The following is a 21463-nucleotide window of genomic DNA, read 5'->3' as shown; positions in this document are numbered from 1 at the left end:
TAAAACAAACAGCACGTCTGCTATTTGAGCTTTTCCCTGTGCTTGACTTGCACTCTGCGTATGTGTATTTATTCTTCTAGAAGAATATTTAAAGTGACTTTGATAAGAGACCTCCTGTGTATAACAACAGAGTACGAAGTTTGAGCTTTCTCTAAAATGCTGGTTAGTGATCATCCCTGAGCTTCCCAGCACGACCCAGTTGACTGAATGGTGGCAGCAGGTCAGATGGAATCAGTAAATTATATGTATTTGTTCTTGCTAACACTGACACTTGAGGTCTAACTGGACTAACATGTAAATTCAAGCTACATAAAAAAATCTAGAACTGTGAGATGCAGTCAAGACAAACAAATACTTTATAAAGGACAATATTTAAAAGAATACTAATTGCAGGGATTTTAATTCTTTCGTTTTCTCCTTATTCATTGCCTTCTCTCTGCCAGGAGAGGTGACATTTACAAACTAGTCTCTCCAATATATATCTCAAAATTAAAAAAGAGAGGGAAACTAAAGAAACTTCATTCTCATGTAATCGTATTATTCAGAAAATTAAGGATATTGGAAGAAAACTATGCTGAGGCTTATGACAAAATCATAATCAAAACTAAAGGTCTGTGAAGTAAAGGACATTTCCTACCTATATCTTGTCATATTAGAGCATTTCATAATTAAAAATTATCATTTCCTTTGAACAAAAACTGCAACATTGGGCTGTTCAAAAGAATTGCTGACTGCTTTCAGTCCTTTATGAAGGAAAGAGTGTTTTCATTAAGGACTTATGCTGGGTACACTTGCACCCAAATCTGACCCAGTGTAGAGCTCAGCCCCTACATCTTACTCTTGTTACCTTAAGAAAAGCAAGAATCTCCATCATTGTCTCTGGTGTTTTTCCCAGCTTAAGCATCTCACAGGCAGCGTTTCTCAACTGACCACGTTGAGGAGATTAGTTTGACAGACCAGGGTTGCATTATAGCTATGAAACCATAGGTTTTAAAAAGAAAAAGTACATTTCTCAAACCCACACTGACTTCGTCAGGCTGTAATCCAGCTAAATTACTTCTCCCATAAAGCAAAATGCATTTAGAAAAGAAGGGAGAGGAGGCCAGTCTGTAGAGAGAAGAAAGATACCCATGTAAACTATGTGAAAGCAACTCTTAAAATAAACTTTTCCATTAGTCATACTCAAATAACATGAGGAAAGAAATGGAGACTATTTAGGTAAAGCTTCAAGTGGGAAGGAAAACAAGCCAGATGTTCAGTCTGGTTGCTTATTTGTGTTTTGTGCAGCAATTTCCACTTCATTGCTTGATGGGTTGTTAGGGGGTAGCGGGAATCTTTGCCAGACCAGAGGCCACGTACGTGGGCATCATTATGGGCTGAAGGATTCACATGGGGAAGAACCCAAGAGTTAGAGCTAATATTGTAGCTCTTGTTTGAGGTAAAGATGTGCTTGGTTAGGAAGAAATGTCTTGCAAAAGGCGGGAACATCCACATGAAGTTGCGTGAGATTTAATTCTGTATGTGTATGCTACTTGTAAAAGAGTTTATGGCCCCATGGAAGGTGTTTGGTCTATGGCCCTATAGGTAACTCACAAGGCACAAATATATCTGTGTTACAGCATATCTGTTTTTACACAGTTCCTGGGTTATCTGCTAAGAAAAGGAAATTTGCCCTATATTTATGTTTTATATTTGTACAATCAAATGCCCATAAATTAATGCAAATTTCTTGGCATAGAAGTACCGTGCTGTTGTCTTTGTGAGAACAAGATTTAAATATTGATGCACTGCAGCCTTTGGAATCCATCTGACATGTGGTACTTGCCATTGTACAGTCATCGCAGGACAGAAATGTGAATTTCTTTTACTGAGTACAATGACACAGCAATTTGGAACAGCTAAGAATAGAAATCTTCATAGGAAGAGAATAACAGTTGTGACAAAGGGGTTTGTTTCCTTGTCTCGAGGAAACAGCTTTATTCTGCATTGCTAAGAAAAGGATGAATAACTTCTTTGTGTGTTTCAACACAGCCCTGATACAGACGGAAGAGACGGTCTGTTCATCTTCTCCCTTAGCTTCATGTAGAACAAATGCATTAACTACTTTGATGTTCCCCAGAAACTTTCCATCTTAAACACTGTTTTGAACTTGCCTTCTATGAGCTACATGAATAAATCCAAACCACTGAGTCTCTCTAAACAAAAATTAGGATTATGTTTTTGCTTCCTTAAAGCCTTTAGCAGATAAGTGGAAATATTTTACCCACATACAAAGTGCATGTGAACGTGGAAAAATAAACAGAGTTTTAAAAAATATCTAACAAAGCATTCATGTATGAGCAGGACTTGATCTTTATTCTCCATAAGTGTATTTCTCCGCAAGAAACTCCAGAGCATTAAGACTCTGGGATCTCTGTGGAAAGTAACTTGTTCCTATGTTTACTGGAAGCAAAGTCCCCACTGTGTGGTTGTTCCTAAAGTCCATATTTATTTCCCAATATCCTACCTAGGACTGCAGTTAGGATAAGCCTGAGCATCCTGATATGTAAAAAGCTTTTGTCAGCTTGGCGCTCCCTGCCTAAAGGAAGGGGAAAAGTGAGAAGGAGGAGTTTGATGAAGGAATAGTATGTTGTAAACTTAAAATTATTTTATTTTCCTGCTTATTGATTGTTGTTACTAGCAGTAACAGCATCCTTATCAAGAAAACAGGTTGATTACACTTGTCTATCTTCCTTGGGTATCTAATCCTGCAGTGTTGCGTCTGCATTGGGTGTGTTAGTGCCGCTGGACTTTGGATCTTGCTTTGTTAATCTTATCAGGATGGATCATTACAGCCCAGGATAAGTTAGATGGTGACGTGACCCCGTAAAGCAGGCGGGATATCCCCAGCGGTGTTGGGAGACGTGGATGCTCTACTGGCAACTCACCCATATTGGCCACAGTGGTCTCAGAAAATGTGTTTTCAGTCCTTTACAGATGCTTTGGGGGGTCTTAAGAACTGTACTTAAACAAAGAGTAAATGTGAGGAAGGGCATTAGCCCACAAGTCCTGGTCTTCACTGCTGTTATTAGTTTTGTTGCTTCCCTATGTGACTGCAGGGCGGCATCTGTTGTGGAGTCACAAATACACTCACCAGGTCCAGCTTTTTAGGTTTGGGATAGTAAACTCTATTAAGTATATATTAAAACAAACCAGCACTAATCCAAGGGTACCTTTGGTCCATTTTAAGCCTTTAGCAGCAACATGAAGAAATCCAGTATTTGGCAAGAAACGGGTTAGCAAATATTTTTTTCAGGACATTGATTTCCTCCTAAAGACGGTGGTTTCAAGTGACTGCGAAGTACAGCACATTCTCACGAGTTTCAGAGAAGGTGGCTTATGGGAAGAGAGCAAAGAGGTGAAAAGGGTATAACTTCTATCGGAGCAAAGCAATTTATCACAGTAAGTGTATAGTAGGGAAAAATCCGTAAGATGGGGCCAGACCCTTGGGCTCTGCACAGCAGGAGGAGGAGCTGGGATCTGATGCCACAGAACCACTGAGCTACTCACTTGGCTCTCCCCCAGTGTTTTTTGGACAAAATGTAACCCAGAACAGCACGTAGCTCTGGATACCAGGCCTGAATTTCAGCTCTTACACACCACTTTGACTGTAATGATAAATCACCTTTAATTGTATTGTTCTCTATTAGATCAGCAGGTCAGCACAGAAGAGTTCTGGGGTATGTTTATCCAGGCGCACGCAGGCAGGTTTGTGGGATAAATGAATTAAAAAATAATACATGGAATTGCATTTTCTCCAGCATGTGCTATGACTCAGGAATGATCATATTTGCAAGTTTACCTAGGCCAGTGTCTAATTTAATATCTAATAATAGAATCAGATGTGACATATCAAAATACAAGGCCACTAACATGGACACCTCTTAGAGTAGATTTCAGAGCCATTAAAGCCATTCTTGTCTGTATTCATTTATCTGAGTAGTTAATGCAAACTGAAATGCAAATAGAGCTTCCTGACCCTCACAGGCACCCAGGAAAAGGAAACTGGCTGAAAGCGATGGTGTTTTGCTTTGTTTGTTGTTTTTCTTTTTCAAAGTGTGCTTGAAAAATATCATGTAAGACCTTTCAATAGAGAATCCATCACCCAGCATGCACATTTTAACCCATAAAGTGTTAGTCTCCCTAGTGCTTTCTAATGAGGCTAGAGCTCAAATATTGAGCTTAACATTTGGTTATTCCTGCAGTTCTTCAATGAATTGTATATAATTAAAAGGAAATTAATAGGAGCAAACATTCTAGAGAGAATAAGGGGAAGAAAATTACCACCTTGGAATTACTTGGCAAAAGACAGTGTTCACGAAGGTCGCAGGCTCAGCAAGGCCTTGGTTTATATCTGCGTGAAGTCCAGGCTGGCTTTATGCAAGCTCAGCATATCTGAGCTTCCACAGGATGATTTGTTAGTCTTATCTAGTTTTACAGTTCTGTTGTTTGGGAGGCGTCCTGTTGGAATTGTGTGTTATCAGTACTCGAGCGTCTGTATCAGGTATGGTTGGTTAATTGGTAAGTAGCTATCGCTAGAAGCGATACGTCTTCCACGTGCTTCCAGAATTTTTCTTTTCATCTAGTTTTAATATTCTCTTAGAAATATAGCTAAATTTAAACAATAACACACACTACCCTTGAAAGGGTTGGAAGTGCTCAAGACGCATGATACAGAATCATAGAACCATTTGATTGGAAGAGACACTCAAGATCATCCAGTCCAACCTTTGACCCAACACTGTCACTAAGCCAAGTCCCTAAGACTTCATTTATTTTCTGGTTAACGAGATGGCACAGTTTATGAGCCTATTCCTGACTAATAAATAGGTTTCCTGATCCTAGTCAGAAGTGGCCTGGTCTGCGTCAGCTGGGTTTTGTCTGCTCTCTTTTTCAAAGGTCACAGAGCATGAAAGGGTTGTCATCAGGGTTGTTAGGAGGAGTGAAACTCAGTGAAATCATTAGGAAGTGATCAGTTAATTGCTAAGTTCACCAGTTAATAAAGTGTGGCTTTTTTCTCTTTAGGAAAGAAGAAAAGAATTTGAGAGCAATCTGCAAAAGGCTGGCTTGGAACTAGAAACAGAAGACAAGAAGGTAAAAAAAAAGGGAGAAAAATTAGGACCAAAGAAATAGACCTGCAAGTTGCTAATTACAAATTATTCTACCAGATTTCAGTGGGCAATGACTAAGTGAAACAAGCTTAATGTGTCTGTTTGGTTCATTTTTTCAGATACCTTTATAAGAACTATAGAAGCAAAGTAATTTTGATTCAGGAGGAAGTGATGGCTTTGGATTTCGTAACAAAAGGAAAGCAGTTCCGAAATAGCTGTGACTTCATTTAAACCCATGTAAATGGGAAGTATGCTCACAGCCAGATTTAATCCCACTGAACAACTAGTAACATATTTGGAAGTCAGTGAATGGATTAGCGCGTGGCCACTGGATGTTGTAGTTACGATGAGGAAGGACCCTGATGTAACAACTTGAGGATGTTGGATTAGTGTTACTGTTTTGTTTAATAACTAGAGAACAAGGATGCTGACTTTGCTGACTTCTTCAGTCAGCAGGCTCTTTTTTTGTTTTTCTACCAGAAATTGGGGGAGCAGAATAACTTTTGATGAAGTTCAGGCTGTCTAACATCCCCTAGATAGGGATTCATTGAGTAACACATTTAAAATACCTTCTGATTGCCATTTTCTCCTGTGTGTGCTGAGGAAGACTACAAGAATGTATCCTGGGGGGTGAGGCTTGTGGTAAGATTATTCCTTATGACAGCTGCGAGGCGGTGGCAGATCTTAACTCTGCTTGGTAACTCCTTTTCGCAAGGACTCCTGTGTGCTGTACTTGCTGTATGAAAAGTGCCCTCTGCAGGTCAGAGAGCAGCTTTGCAGCCCTGCATGACCAGCCTTTGCCTTTCCAATGCGCTCGGAGCCTAAGGAGAGTTTTCAGGCCTTGGTGCACAAGATTAACGTTTTAGTAGTGCAAAGATTGTCTTTATGAACAAATGACCACTCAGATAAGCTTTTCAGTTATTAAAAATGTGTATACAAAAGGTTTCCCTATCCCCCCTCCTTTAAAATAAAAAAAAAAAAAACACTTTAAAAAATATGTACAAGGCAATAAATTTGGTACAACAGCTTTTCTCATACATTTTGCAATGAAACAGAGTTTAGTCTGACATCTGATTTAACTTCTCTGGGGCAGGAATCGGAAGATGGCAAGATCTATTTTGTGAAGATCCACGCCCCGTGGGAGGTTCTGATCACGTATGCAGAAGTGCTGAACATCAAAGTTCCCATCAAGGAAAACGACATTCCCTCCACGGTGGAGAACCCCCTGGACTGTATGTTGGCGCCGCTCAGGCTGCCCGAGAAGGTGATGCACCCTGAGCCCGATTATTTCACAGCTCCGTTCAGCAAGGACAAGCAGGAGCTGTATCTCATCGATGACGAGAGCACCTTCTTCTCACCGTCCATGAGAAACAGAATAGTACGTATGTGAATTTGCCTACTGATATTTACAGGTAGATTTACGTGGTCCCACTGGAATATTCATGCAAGGAAGGAGGGTATAAACTGTGCTGTCTGTGGGTAAATATGAGGAAGCCTGAATGCCTGGGCATCTTTCTTAGAAACCTGGAGTGGTGTTTGTTGGATGGATCTTCTGTCTACAAGGCAAGTGTGTCCTCAGTGATCTCACATGGGGTAGGGCCTTCTGAAGAAACGCTTTTTGCTTTTGCGTATTGTTCCTGCAGGTTATACACAACACACAACCATTATAGGTTTCTACTAAATGGCCATAAAGCAGGAAAGGTCTGAAATTCTTATGTTTGAATCGTAGGTTAATTATATTCTTACACGTTGCCCGTATGGAACAGAAGAAGGGAAGAAAAAATTCGGGATTAAGAGGCTGCTAAATAATGGCACCTACTCAGCTGCGTATCCTCTTCATGATGTAAGTACTGGAGCTTTCTGCTCCCCTGAGCATTTCCCAGTGTTTTTACTCTTTTACCTACCGTGACATTTGCTGTTTCCAGCAGAAAGGGAAATGCAATGAACCCTCCCATTTGTGCCAGTAATTGATTCTGGTTTATAAGACACAAGACCAAGCTGCCAGTCCTACTGTTTGGGTCTTATTTGCTGAAGTGTTTCTTCCTATGGATGAGTTTCTGGGATATACTTATGTGTCAGACACATAATTTGTAAGACTTATTCCGTAGTATATTCCTATAATGTCTAAGATATGGATTATGCAATAGTACATTAGCAAGATTATAACAAGGAATGAATACCTTCTGTACACACATACATTGAGCTGTGTGTGTATAGGATGTGTACAGACTATAGTTACACAGTAGCACATACTACCTGTTGTATATTTTACAGATTTCTTTTTAATGTATTTTTTTTCCTTCTGAATGTTGTGTTTAATTACATCTTAAATTCTCTCCTTATTTCTAAGAGTTATTTCAGATTAGTCACAATGCTTTAGGAGCTTAAATTGCTTATTTATATCTGTGCATTCTACAAGAAAATTTTAAATACTTTATATAGATTTATGCTTTTAATATTTTTTTCCTCCCTTAGAAAATGAAAAGAAATGGATTAATGCACAATCTTTAGGTTTTCAGGGTGAAAGTTTAGCTGGTTAGAGTCTTGGCTGTAGAAGACTAGTCCAGGCTGGCAAGTACTTTATACTATTGGTATGACTGAAAACACAGATAATGAAAACCAGTTGTACAAGACTCTGTTCTATACAAATACAATCAGCCTTAAAGGCTAAGAATCACAGAATCACAGAATGTCAGGGTTTGGAAGGGACCTCGAAAGCTCATCCAGTGCATTTCCCCTATGGAGCAGGAACACCCAGATGAGGTTACACAGGAAACATCTGAAGAAACTCCAAATGTCATGAGACAGACTCACAAATCATTGTCTAAAAAAACTATTTAACCTCTTAAAATATTTTAAAAATGCAAAGTTTAGGTTGCGTAGACTTCCTGATTTCTATTGAGAAACCAATTTTCATGCTTTTCTTTGTCATTGAGAGACATTCAGAAAAAAAGGAACATGAAGATGACAAAGAGAATATTTGACATAGCCAAATATTTCTGGAGTTGTACAACACACAGTTCCAAGAGCTGTCAGAAACTGTCGTTATTTTGTGCTGTTTAATTTTTCTTAGTGTTTGACAAGTGGATGGATGATAGTGATGAACACCACTGACATTAATTAGTGTCAGTTTGCATGTCTTTGCGTGACAGCTTGAGCAGCCGCAGCGTGGGGCACTTTCTGGTGCTCTGGCTGGAGAAAGGAAACAACTTGAATTTCTATCCCCTCATTTCCATCTCTTGGTGAAGAGCTTTTGGCTGGGCAATTAACAGTGAGAGCCTGATTGAGAAGTACAGAGAATGGGATTTCAATTTGCATTGTTTGAAATGAAATAGGAGTAAAATGGGGATTTTCTGCTTTAGGGAAGCTCGAACTTCTGCAGTTGCACTTGCTACCAGTGCAAAGGAACAAACCCCTCACTGCAATGATCATACAATCATTTTGATTGGTAGAAACCATTAAGATCGAGTCCAACCATCACCTAACTCTGGCACAAAACCATGTTCCTAAGAACCTCATCTATACGTCTTTTAAACATTAAAAGACATACATCTTTTAATCTACCAGTGCAAATGAGTATGTTGTACCAGCACAACACCGGTGTAAAGTAACATGATGTGGTTACAGTGCAGGTTGACTTAATGTCTCAGATTGATAAATGTTTTCTGAAAACATGTATTATCTTAAAACATATATAAAAAGGGTTTTACTTAAATGAAGTGGTGAAGTAGGGTGATAAGTTTGACTTTCAAATCGGTTTAATTGGCACAATCTTGAGAGGGATGCATCATCGTCATTGATGTTCATTTATTTTAATGCAGTATTTGAGTCTGAGGTGTTTTGCTTTTCCTCTACTTTGCTCACAGTGCCAGTACTGGAAAAAGGCAAATGATCCAAACTGTGACAACGAGAGGTACACGCTGTACATGGAGTGGGCCCGTTTCTTGCGCTTCTACAAGGAACAGCCTTTGGACCTCATCAGGTAGAATAAAATACCGCCTGTGCTTTGTTAGATTGACTTGGTTCTCACTGTAATACAAGTGTGGATTCATCTGTAGCTTGATCCTGCTGGGATTTTTTTATAGCTTTTAAGAATCAGATACTTAATCAGGCCCCAGGTCCTTGGAGGGCATGGCAGGTTTTTACTGGCAACAGGAAAAGTTATTGATCTCAAATCAAGCCTCTTTCAATGTAGCCAGTGCTGCTGGTGTCAGGTGTATTACAGATAATTGGGCTGTAGAGAAGCACATATGAAGAATACCTTGCATTTTATAATCAATATCTGCCACAGTTTTTAAGGATTGATTTGAAATTTTGCCACAGACTTGAAAAAACACTGATAAAACCAGTTTTGAAGCTTGGCTCTTAATTCAGTACTAAACCCAAATTTAAACTAACCTCACCCAAGATCCCTTTGATTCAGCTCATATAACAAAAACATTACATTATTCACAGGTTACAGCTGCCCCTTTCGTAGCACAAGGAGTTGTATTTCTGTGAATTAGACATTCATTCTAACCACATGATCAGAACTGTTGGGCCCAGTTTCATTTGTATAACCCCTTAGAAAATCAAAAAAGTAAATCTTCATTTACATTATCCTGTGGGAAGGAGAAAGTGATTTTTAAAGCTGGAGTTTTAAAAAAGGGTTGAAAGAGGCCACATAATTTGTTCATTCAGCTTCATAACTTCTCACATCTAGCTTCAAATCTCACTTTTGCAATGTACATCAATGTATTTACTCTTCTGTTAAATGAGAATTTTGCCAGGTGTTTCATTTTGACTCTGGCCAGTTTGCCCTATTGTAGTTTTAAACTTTGCTTTGTATTCCTAATAATTGCAATTTTTTCCAATTCAGAAAGTACTATGGGGAGAAGATTGGAATCTATTTTGCCTGGCTGGGATTTTACACGGAGATGTTATTCCTTGCAGCAGTTGTTGGCTTAATCTGTTTTCTTTATGGCTTGTTTACAATGGATGAAAATATGAGCAGGTGAGTAATGTTGAAAGTCTCCTGAGCTTATAATGGGAAGTGCTAAGCGATGTGAAAAGTTTGTTCTTGCAATAAAGCAGGTAAGAAGCTTTTAAAGCTTGTCAGAGCAGACAAATTTGTTCTTCAGCCGCCTTTATTGACTGAAATGGTGGTGGACAGCTAATGCAGAACTTGTGACTATTAATTAGTAAGACTTGATTTGTAGGTGAAAAGCAATATTTTATTGTCATTTGGCAACAGCTTTTTAGACTGGAGTATCTGCAATACATAATGTCCTAAGAGTACAACTGGCACATCTCAATGCTACTTGTTTCAAGTGTTTATTGTTGCCTTAAGCTTTTTTATTTAAATGGCCTTGCAGGATGCTCCGTTGACCATGTTGTGTAGGTCATCATTTGTGCTGGCTGCCCAAAGCAGGAGCACAGGACAGATCAGCAGGTTCTCCTGTCACAGAAGGGTCCTGTATCTTGGAAGCCACTTGGAAGCTTCTTTTTAAATAAGCATTATATTTGTTTCTTCAAGGATCCCAATATTTGGGGATGTGGGGTCAGGGAGAGGAAAAGAGAGTTGACATTCCATTGCTCACTGTTTTTTATAAGAAAGCTTCCAGAAAATTTTGAGCTTTAACCATAAAAGATGAATAACAGGTTAAAATCATCCTCCATTGTATTGAATTAGGTCAGTTCGAGATTTACGTTTTAGCTCAGTTCAGAATTCGCCTGGGAATACTGCTGTACGTGTTCAGATTTCTCTGGATACTGAAGGACTATCATGGGATTATAAACTTTGCCCGCTGTGGTACTTAAATTGAAGTAGCAAATTTTATTGTAGGTAGCAAAGCTGAATTAATACCTCTGCTTTTAGAAAGGGTGTTATGAGCACATTACTAACCCGCTGAGAAATAACATGGGTAGTATCTCACCTGAACGCAGTGCAGGTGCAGTACAGCTCCTCACAGGCTTCTGATTCATTAGGGATAGAATCAGAAAGCCCAGACTATGTGAATTGTTCTTTCTCCTTGTAGCAGCTGCTACACAACCTGGCTTGCCCTCACCAACTACAGGTGAACGCCAGTGAATGTAACAAGACTTGGCGTCTTTTCTGTGAAGCTGCAACAATTGAGCTTTGAACAAACAAAGCTCTTAATTTATCTTTTTTCAAATGCTGATTGTTTTTTTTAAACGAATTTCATATGGCACCTGTTAAGATGGTATCAAAACAGGTACTGTACAATGGTTTTCTCCTCAGCAAAGAAATCTGTGACCCTACAATTGGAGGAGAGATCATCATGTGCCCTCTTTGTGACCGAGACTGCGAGTACTGGAGGCTGAACACCACCTGCCAGTCCTCAGAGGTCTGTAGCTGCTTCTCCAACTGCTTCTCATTTCTGGTCATACTGAAAACTGTTCTGGTGCTGACTTGTTCTTGTGTATTCTGTTGCAGTATTCCCATTTGTTTGACAACGTGGCAACTCTCTTTTTCGCCATTTTCATGGGGATATGGGGTAAGTACGTTTGATAAGTTTGATGTCAAGCAATAAGGAGATCTTGGCCAAACTGCTGAGCGACACTGGAGGTGGGAAGGAGGAGAATAATGGCTTGGCTTTAAAATCCTTCCTCAGAGGCAAAAGTGATGAAAGAATAAAAATAATTTTAAGGTACAGAGGGATTTGACTTGATCAAAACTGAACAACATCCAGCAGGTATCTGAGACATCATAACCATTGTGTACTGGTAACACTTATTTCTTTCCTTAGTAACCTAAGGTCAAGTGGTCCAGCCTTACGCAGCCCTCGTGAGAATAGTCTCTACTTAGCGCCACAGTGTCCCCTTGAGGGAGCAGAGATTGTGTCCTGTCACTGGAGGGTGGTCCAGCACTACCGCTTAATTAATTCTAATTTTAGGATGAGAATCAGTTTCTACTCCAGTGAAGGGTCATACATTCTGCTATGTTTTGATGATGCAGAAAGAGGTGGATTTCCTGACTCTTGCTATAAGAAGCGTGGTTTCACACCAAGAGATACTTGTTCACACTTCAAGATTTTATTGTCTTGAATACATGTTCTTTTCTTTGGGCAGGTTTATAGATGCAGAACAGTGTAGTTATTATTTCTTATTACCTAAATACCTTGTCTCCTGTTTCATACTGTTTGTATGAAATACCATAATTAAATCTTCAGTTCAAATACAGATATTTCATTAATGTGCAGAGATCTCTGTATACTAATACAAAACTTGTTTGTGTATTCATTATCAAAGGACCGATATCTAGCCACTAACTTGTTCATAGAGAATTCTAAAGAAAATTTTGAGTAAGATGATGTTGTATGGCTGCTTTCCTAAACTTTTCTTGGTTTTAAGCACTAGTCTCTGAGTGACATGGATTAGTCATTCAGGAAGGACCAGCAAAAGATTTTAGAAGTGCAGAAGATAAACTTCCCTATGTTTGTGTGAACTGTACAGTCTCCCCACGTCCAATAAGAACAATTAGATTACCAAAGGCTTATGTTTTAAAGTAGTTTGTAAAAGACTTTTAAAATGTGATATAATAACTTTTATAGTTGTTTATTTTATATATTAAATCAGTTCCTTTTAGAGTCTTAAATTTCTTCAACAGTCTCACTCTTGATTGTATGAAAAGCATCAGACATTCACTGTCTTTAAAATGACCGTGATATCAAATAACCATCAAAAAGCAACAGAAGCCTTTGAACACACTACTTGAAAACAGTTCTGCTTATTCGTAATACTTGTTCATGTGTTACAGGTTTATACGCAAGCAATTAATTGAATGATAATGTTCCTTTGTTAATTCTGTATTACTATTTGCCTCTGAAAGGCAGTTAAATTGTGATTGAACATGGTTGTCATAACCATGGAGACATTCATATCCTGTCTTGGCATCTTCCTTGTCATCCACTTCTGAAATTCAGTTAGCTAATATATTACCTTATCCATGTTATGGTCTTAGCTGTGAACTTTAATAGAAATAGATGGATCACGTTGCGAGGGGGAATAACAGACCACAGAATAGGAGCCAGCACAGAAACAAGTTTATCTTTGTTCATAAACTTGTTCACTTCTCCCATAAATATATTTTAAAATTTCCAAATTGCAGTTACGCTTTTCTTGGAGTTCTGGAAGAGACGGCAAGCTAGGCTGAAATACGAGTGGGATTTGGTTGATTTTGAAGAGGAACAGCAACAGCTCCAGCTGAGGCCCGAGTATGAGGCAAAATGTACCCAAAAGAAGAAGAATCCTGTGACTCAGGTAACGAGGGTGCTGGGTTGACACATGTGGAGATTCAGTGGTGTGCTGGAGGGCTGGCAAAGGTTCAGGTACAGATCTGTGTGACACACAAAAGCGATGCTGCTTTTATATTGGAGCAGGGCATGCCCTCAGCTATTGCGTCTGCACAGAGCAGTGGTGATGGTCACAGTTGGCTAATTGAAAACTATATTAAATCAGGGATACAAAGGCAAAGTTAGTAGTTTTCAATTAGCTAGCACCATCTTTACTGTGTCCTTCACGTTTCAAGGTAGCAATCTGAAATCTTCACACCTTCAAAAACACTCTTTCTCATCCCTGCACAGCATATGGAGGAGCAGTTGTCTCGATCTAAAGATACAGAAGTGGGACTGGCTGTGGTATTGCTTCTGATATAAAACCACTTTGCTTGGGGGAACGCTAGAGAGATGGAGGTTACTGAAGCCCTTTGTCTGAAATCTAATTTAGATACAATTAACCATGCTATTTAACTCTGTTAAATGCTGTATATAATTATTTACTAGATGTTAATGTCTTCATTCAAATTTAATTTAGGTAGGAGTTATTTGACAAATTTAGGGATGCAATGGTTGCATTCCAATACATCTACCACCTCAATTTGATGTATTTTTAAATCATACTTTCTCTTCCTAGAACTGCATATCAATAACTTATTTTTGGTAGTCCTAAGTATACTTTAGTAGCACAGTCTTCAGAAAAGAAATAGAAACTTAGCCAGAACATGGGAAGAATCGTTGTCATATAAACAGTAGCCCTGTCTTTCAGGGTTTGTATCCTGAATTATCAGGAAATATATACACTAATCTTATTTCTCATGAGGGACAATTTTCCTGTCTCTCCTTCCCCTTCTGCACATGCAGCATTAACGCTGTTATTCTTGCGCCTGTAGCTTGCGCACTGCACAAGTTACTCAGACTTTTGATAACCATACACAGTGATTTTGAGTGTAGCTCTGCTGAGGTATTGATTTCTCCCTGCTCAGGAAGACAATTTCAGGTAAATCAATTTTCGATGAGCTAATTGAAAACAGATGCCTGCCTGTTGCGTGTTATTTGCTGGTTTGTATCCCTGTGTGTGCTCAGACTCCAAACGTCCACTCTCTTATGTGGCTGTGTCCAGTTCTGGGCTCTCCAGTTTAAGAAGGACAAGGAATTACTGGAGGGAGTCCAGCAGTGGGCTATGATGATGATGAGGGGTCTGGAGCATCTTTCTCATGAGGAAAGACTGAGGGAGTTGGGGCTGTTCAGCCTGGAGAAGAGAAGCTGAGAGGAGATCTCATAAATATGGGAAGGGTGGGTGTCAAGAGGATGGACCAGATTCTTTTCAGTGGTGCCCAATGACAGGATGAGGGGCAAACAGGCACAGACTGAAGCACAGGAGGTTCCATCTGAATATGAGGAAAAACAGAGCCCTGGAACAGGCTGCCCAGAGAGGTTGTGGAGTCTCCTTCTCTGAGACACTCAAACCCACCTGGACACATTTCTGTGTGATCTGCTCTGGTGAAGCTGCTTTAGCAGGTGGGTTGGACTGGATGATCTCCAGAGGTCCCTTCCAACCCCAACCATTCTGTGATTCTGTGATTTTATTTTGGAAACAGAAGTTGGATCATGATATACTTTTCTCATCTCAGAGTGAGATACTGCACTGTTCTGTGCTTTCTAACTATGCATAAAAAAATTCTATGACTGCACAATCCTTTATTTTATGTCACATCCATTTATTACCTTGGTGGAGTTTCAGAACCTTTTGTGCGGCAAGATATAGCAGTGATCCTTATCAATACCCAGTTATAGCAAACCGTATGGGTTAGGCAGGCTGTAGTGTAATTTCCTTTCATTAGATAATGTGCAATACTGAATATGTGAAAGAGCAGTGATTTGAAACAACTTAATTCTACAGACTGATAAAATAATATAGAGACAGGTCACCGGGTTTGTTGTGTCCCAAGGTAGGCTTTGCCTTCCTCAGAAAATGATTTTCTCATTCCTGGCCATGATTCCAAGTTCTAGTTGCACTGAAACAGAAATTGCCCATCTCGAGGCTTTAATTAACACCTCAGCTGATCACGATGCCAACTATTTAGCTATGTCATAGCTAAAATCTGGTTTTACTCATTACAATAGAATCTTAATTTACGTAAATGATGAAGCATTCCATTCAAACTTAGGCTCTGTCATTGCACATTATTGCCCACCTTTGTTATAAAGTAAAAAAGTTGTTGAATAGCCTAGAATGTGTGAAACGTTCTTATAGAGTATATGTCTTATCTATTTATACATAATAGGTATAAAATGTTAGAAGCCTATGTAAAGCCGCCTGCTACCTATGCTTGTTATCTTATCTTCAGCTGGGTTTTTATAGTTCTGTCAACAGAGCCTTTAACTGTTTTCATCATCAAACAACTTGTTGTGACTCGAGCCTGCAGTATTGATAATTGTGTTTAGTGAGTATACTCAGGCAGATACAGGCAATTTATCTCTCCTGAGAGAACAGCACGTTGTATTTCTAACAAAGTCACACTGGTATGAGCATCCCAGTTGACTGAAGAATATCACTATCAAGAAGCGTTTGCAAAACATCTATTGCTTGGTGGTGTCAGGGAGAAATGTGGAGCTGTTGTATTCACCGGCATTACACCGCATTATGCCAGCGTGTTCGGCACATTCTGGCCTTCTGTGCGACAGAAAATAAAGTCCCTTCACAATGTTTCACAGGCTCAATATCTTCTGTTGTCAAAAGAAGCATTTCCTGATTCAGAATACTTATTGATAAGATAATACTGCACTCGTCTATAGTAATCGGTGCCCATTTGTCCAAGAGGAGCGTAAGGATACTACAATGTCTTGTCCTAAAGATTTATTAAATTCACTTTTTTTTTACTGAATCTTCTTCCACGGTCATTAGTACTCAAATGATCCTTTCTTAACACGTGTAATCTGATATTTTAGGAATTAGAATTGGTTATGAGAAAGAGATCTTTACACGAACATGGAGTATTGTTCATGTGCTATGTGGGGATACTCACTTGGGTAAGACCTCCCTGCCTGATGCTGCGGCAGAGATTGGCAGCTAATGAATGTGGCCACTTCTTCAATTAAAAAAATGAATTGAAGGAGTGGAGGAAGACACTCTCTGGCTGTGTGGAAAACGTGGTGCCATTTTAAGAAACCTCAACATGAAGAATTTCTTAAAATTCAGTCTAGTTTTGGACTCGGAGCAGTATGGCAGCTGACCGAGCGTTCCTGTCACACTTCTGTCCCTCTCATCTAATGAGGGGGGTGGTCTTTTTCATTGAGCTATCGATTGATTTTTACAAAGGTTTAACCAGTCTTTCCAAGTACCGTCTCAATTTTTAGCATTGTTTTGGCCACTTCTGTCCTGGTCTTTATTTTTTCCCCCAGCACATTCGAAATCTGCCCTTTTAGAGATGGTTTTCACACAGCTGATGAGAGCTCTGTGTGCTGCTTGATGTCAGATGATGGATTTGTGATCTGTGCTCTGCTTGCTTGACTGTTTCAGGAGATGGAGCCTTATTTGCCTATAACCAGCCAGGCTGTGCGGTTCTGCATCTCGGGAACTACAGTCTTGTTCTGGGTGAGCATCTTTCCAAACGGTTGTTTTAACATACATCAGGGTTACTGATCATCACTAATCATTACATTAACACAAACTGGCTTTAATTATTATATTAACATGTGCTTTTATTATTGTCCTGCGGATTTCCTGCTGTCATGCAAAATGGACTTCAATTCAGATTAAAAAAAAAAAAATCTTGGAAATCTGTTATTAATTAGTAATTTGATTGAACATTTTAGCATAAGGATAATGTTTCCTCTGGCTTATGTACTGTTAACAGACCATACTGGAAAAATTAATAGTAAAGGCCAAAAAGAAAAGTGTTATCCATCACAATGAAATATCCACGTATTCCTGTGTAGAAACACCTGCAGAGTGAATTTCAGCATGGACAATTTAATCTAACTTGTCCCGTCCATCTCCATTTCTATGAGTCTGTATCCTTCTGCACTATTTTTTTATTAATATTGGTATTGGATAGTCTGCTTGTCTTGTGTTATCAAAAGAATTTTTTGGGGTTTAGTGTATCTAATATAACAAAGTATTTTGCCTGTGGACTTTGCATTTCAGTGCTGCTCAACTCATACCCATGAAGAATAAATATAACAACCATAAAGCATGACAATGTACATGTTATTTCCAAAGTCGCATGCATATAGCTGTACTGAGCTATAGGTGCATTTCAAACCTCCCTTTCCCGTAGGTGTCTCTGATTATTGCCAGCATGATCGCCGTGATCGTGTACCGCCTGGCGGTGTACGCGGCCTTTGCCAGCCTGATGGAGAACACGGAGACGTTACAGCCTGTCAGGGGGCTGCTGACCCCCCAGCTGGCAACTTCGGTCACAGCCTCGTGCCTCAACTTTGTCATCATCATGATACTGAATTTCCTCTATGAGAGAATAGCCATCTGGATCACCGACATGGGTAAGCAGTGTAGTTGAAAATGAAACTTTCAAGGAATCGCTGAAGGTAGAATTAGATGCTCTGTGTAGTTGTTTCCAATTTGGGCACAGTGGGAGCACGAGGATGTGAGTCTGCAGCTTGTAGCACCAACTAGGGTATATCCATGGCCATACTGAACATTTTCCCTGCATTTGAATATTTATCATAAGCCGGTTTCTCCTAGTATCATGTTTGCTTATATTAAAACTAGTCTACAGAGACAACCCTAGTTCTGAACATAACTGAACATTATCATGTGTTAAATTAGAGCTGCCAAAGCAAGAGCAAACTGTCTTGATTTATCAGTGTTTCAATTAGAAACCCTGAAGATAATATTTAAAAATAGAACATAAATTTCACAGCCATCTTTACAAGAAAAAAGACTGAGTAATCCCATCCTTTACTTTGTAGGAAAAGGTAGGAGGCTGGGGGATGGATAGGACAGTATATTGTCCAGGGTTTTCTCTTGGCATTATTCCCCTTAGCTGTGAATTTGCAGATTTGGAGTCACCACGGGCTGAGCAGGTTGAGAAGCTGGGCCCAAGATGTATCATTGTGGAGGAACCACAAGATCTTAGATCTTAGAAAGACTTAATACTTTTGTAGCGGATTTTATGTTTGGAAATGTCCTTCCCTAGAGCCCTTCTTGCATATTTTTTTTTGTTTGCCCTTAATGATTTAGATGCACAAGTCCCTGCAGGTGCCTTATAGAGAGAAATAACTGCAGAATATTAAGCCGGGGGGGTTAGAGCTGAAAGTATTAGATACTTGTAGTTTGTACAGCTGTCATAAAAATAGCTGGGGGGGTCGGGTTTTTTTAATGAGGTCTTGCAAGTGGAATTAAGAATCAAAAGGTGTTTCTTGCAGAAGCTTAATGAGATGTTGCATTGGGTTTGTTTGGATTTATCAGGAACTGTCTCTTGTCTCGGAGATGTGTGTTGCTTATCTCACTTGGCCAAATTAGACGAAAGAAAAACAGAACAAGTAATAGGTAAAATTCCCCCTAGCGGGAAAAAAAAAACCACAAACGCTATTTTTTAAATCATTCTTTCTTGAAGGGCAGGAATTATAAGCATGAAGGCTCAGCCATGTTGTTTTGGTGTTTGCAAGCATGGAGAATTAATTTCTTAATTTTTGGATAACCTGATAACCTGTGGTTATCAGTTAGAGGGACAAGAAATCCGTTTTGTTGTGGGAGTGCTGCCCTCCTCTGGCGGCTGCGGCAGCTGCGCTTAGTCCAGGCTTAGGGTCAGGCTTAGGTCCGGGGGATGAAATGTTTTGCCAAGCTTGGAAATGCTCATTTCCTCAGATCTATACAATAACTTCACCACAGGGGGTGAGTGAAATTTTCAGTCAAGAAGACCCAGCCAGTTAATGTTCGAGATTCATCCTGGATCTCCTAAAAATCGTGTAAGATTTTGGGATGAACAAGTGCTATTGGACAGTACAAAGAAGGGGAAATTGAAGCCTATAAATGTTTCAAGAATGAATTTCACTTGCTTGTCTACTCAGAGCATTGCATTGTAAATTCAGGGCAGGATGTCTGAGAGCTGGAATTCCATTTTCAGGTGGCTCTCCTTTCTCTTTCCTTTTATTTCTTTTGGGATGTAAAGGCAGTGTGGGTGATGACTATTAATGAATCTGTATCCTTTTAAAGGGACTAAAGGAAAATAAAATTACTGTTTTCTGGTTTTGCAGAGATTCCCAGAACTCATATGGAGTATGAGAACAGGCTCACTATGAAAATGTTCCTGTTCCAATTTGTCAACTACTATTCATCCTGCTTCTATGTGGCCTTCTTCAAAGGGAAGTTTGTTGGTTACCCAGGTGCCTACACATACATGTTTAATCGCTGGCGAAATGAAGAGGTAGGACTTTTCTGGTTGAGGAGGATTGAATGATAATAATAAACTAGCTTTTATCCCCATGAATTACCAGCTGTGGGTTTGGTCTGAAATGAGCTGGACCTCAGCTGGGCATCCTGAGACTGATGGAGGAGCTTCCAAGGACTTTTCCTGCTGTTGCCAGTGAGGGAAGCACCAGTAATGAAAATCTACGTCTTTCGGTCAAAAGAGTGAAAAATAAAAACTCTTTTTTTGGCCCCAGTTCTCCTGAAATACCGTAGGTCTCACCGTAGGTCTTAAAAGTGATCCTCTAGGTTGAAGCAAGCTGGTATAAACAGAAATGCTCTCTGCCTTTTGGGTGTCTTCATTATTGAGGCACTACATTTTCAGAGGAACCATTTGATAAGAGAGACACCTGTAAGCTTTTGCTTTTTTGCCCTCATTTCATTGCTAATTATGGTGTTCGTACAGAGATGAAATACAATATCTAATGTGAAGCATTGATTGGGAGTCAATAGTGGAGGAAAAACTTCACTCAAAACACGCTGAAGTAATGCAGTGCACTTGCTGATGGAGTGTCTCCTAATACGGGTCTGGCTGCTGTTATCAATTCTTAAGAAGGCCTAAATAAAGAGTTGAAACTTTAAAACCTGTGTTCTCAGCAACAGCAAAAACCAGATACTCTGGTGTAGGGATATGAATTGAAAATATAGGTCAGGGTTGGTCTGGTGTTGAGAGGTGACCAAGCGCTACAGATTCATCTTTGCTGGGGCTGCTGGACGTGGATCCAACTGCCCCATCTTTGTGTATCTGCACAGTGGTTGCCTGGAGCATCTCTGAATTACTCTGTCTTTAGTTTGTTATGTTTTGGTGTGTGTTTTATCAAGCAGAGGGAGTGTTGAAAACCTCTTTCCTGAGAGGGTGTTCTAGCTGGCAGCCCAGGTGAAAATTAATTATCCTAACAAGTTTTAAGAACCCTTCTTCTTCTTTAATTGATACAGTAGTAGAATATATTTTATTTGGGTAATGTCTGTTAACCCCCAATTTGTCTCGGCCAGTGCGATCCTGCGGGCTGTTTGATAGAACTGACGACACAACTCACCATCGTCATGGCTGGCAAACAGATCTGGGGAAATATCCAAGAGGCCATAGTCCCGTAAGTTCTTCCTTACACCGAGATGCCCATGTTACAGGCAGAGGAAATTATTGGGTGGAATGATAACAAGTATTGCCATATGAAGAAGCTAAGAAAACTGCTGTAAATTAAGCACAAATTCTGACAAGTAGACTCATTTCATAGCAGCTCTTGGCTTCTTTTTGTGAAAGCCTTGCTTGGAAAAGCATGTTGCAACAAGAGGCTTGCTTAGGGGAAGGGATGTTGATCTGCTTTCCTCATTTTTAACTCTTTTTCTGCATCTACAGCTGGATTTGTAACTGGTGGGGTCGCCGGAAAGCCAGAAGTAACCCAGAGAATTTATACAGTCGCTGGGAGCAAGACCATGATCTGCAGTCGTTTGGAGCCTTAGGCCTGTTCTATGAATATCTAGAAATGGGTGAGTTTAAAAATACACATTTGGAATTGAGGGCAAGACACCTTGTACAGACACTTTCCGAAAAATGGCTTCTCAATTAGTTGTTATGGGTTGCTGCCACCACTTTCATCTGGTAA

The 21463-nt window shown here is 39.7% G+C and overlaps 1 protein-coding gene across 1 annotated transcript in view; it reads left to right on the top strand.

The window, feature by feature from the left end:
* ANO5 (anoctamin 5) overlaps window positions 1-21463 on the top strand; it is a gene marked incomplete at its 5' end in the record, with an annotated part of 56168 nt that overhangs the window by 26328 nt on the left and 8377 nt on the right. Inside the window, 13 exon segments of the mRNA XM_080344627.1 lie at window positions 5065-5133; window positions 6244-6528; window positions 6880-6993; window positions 9017-9132; window positions 10009-10143; window positions 11392-11497; window positions 11587-11647; window positions 13261-13412; window positions 16950-17024; window positions 17710-17932; window positions 19649-19818; window positions 20853-20950; window positions 21217-21347. Of these exon segments, the coding sequence (XP_080200753.1) occupies window positions 5065-5133; window positions 6244-6528; window positions 6880-6993; window positions 9017-9132; window positions 10009-10143; window positions 11392-11497; window positions 11587-11647; window positions 13261-13412; window positions 16950-17024; window positions 17710-17932; window positions 19649-19818; window positions 20853-20950; window positions 21217-21347 (1735 nt within the window).

This window comes from Nesoenas mayeri (genome assembly GCF_963082525.1).
Source record: "Nesoenas mayeri genome assembly, chromosome: 5".
NCBI lineage: Eukaryota > Metazoa > Chordata > Aves > Columbiformes > Columbidae > Nesoenas > Nesoenas mayeri.
This window is presented reverse-complemented; position numbering and strand designations above follow the sequence as displayed.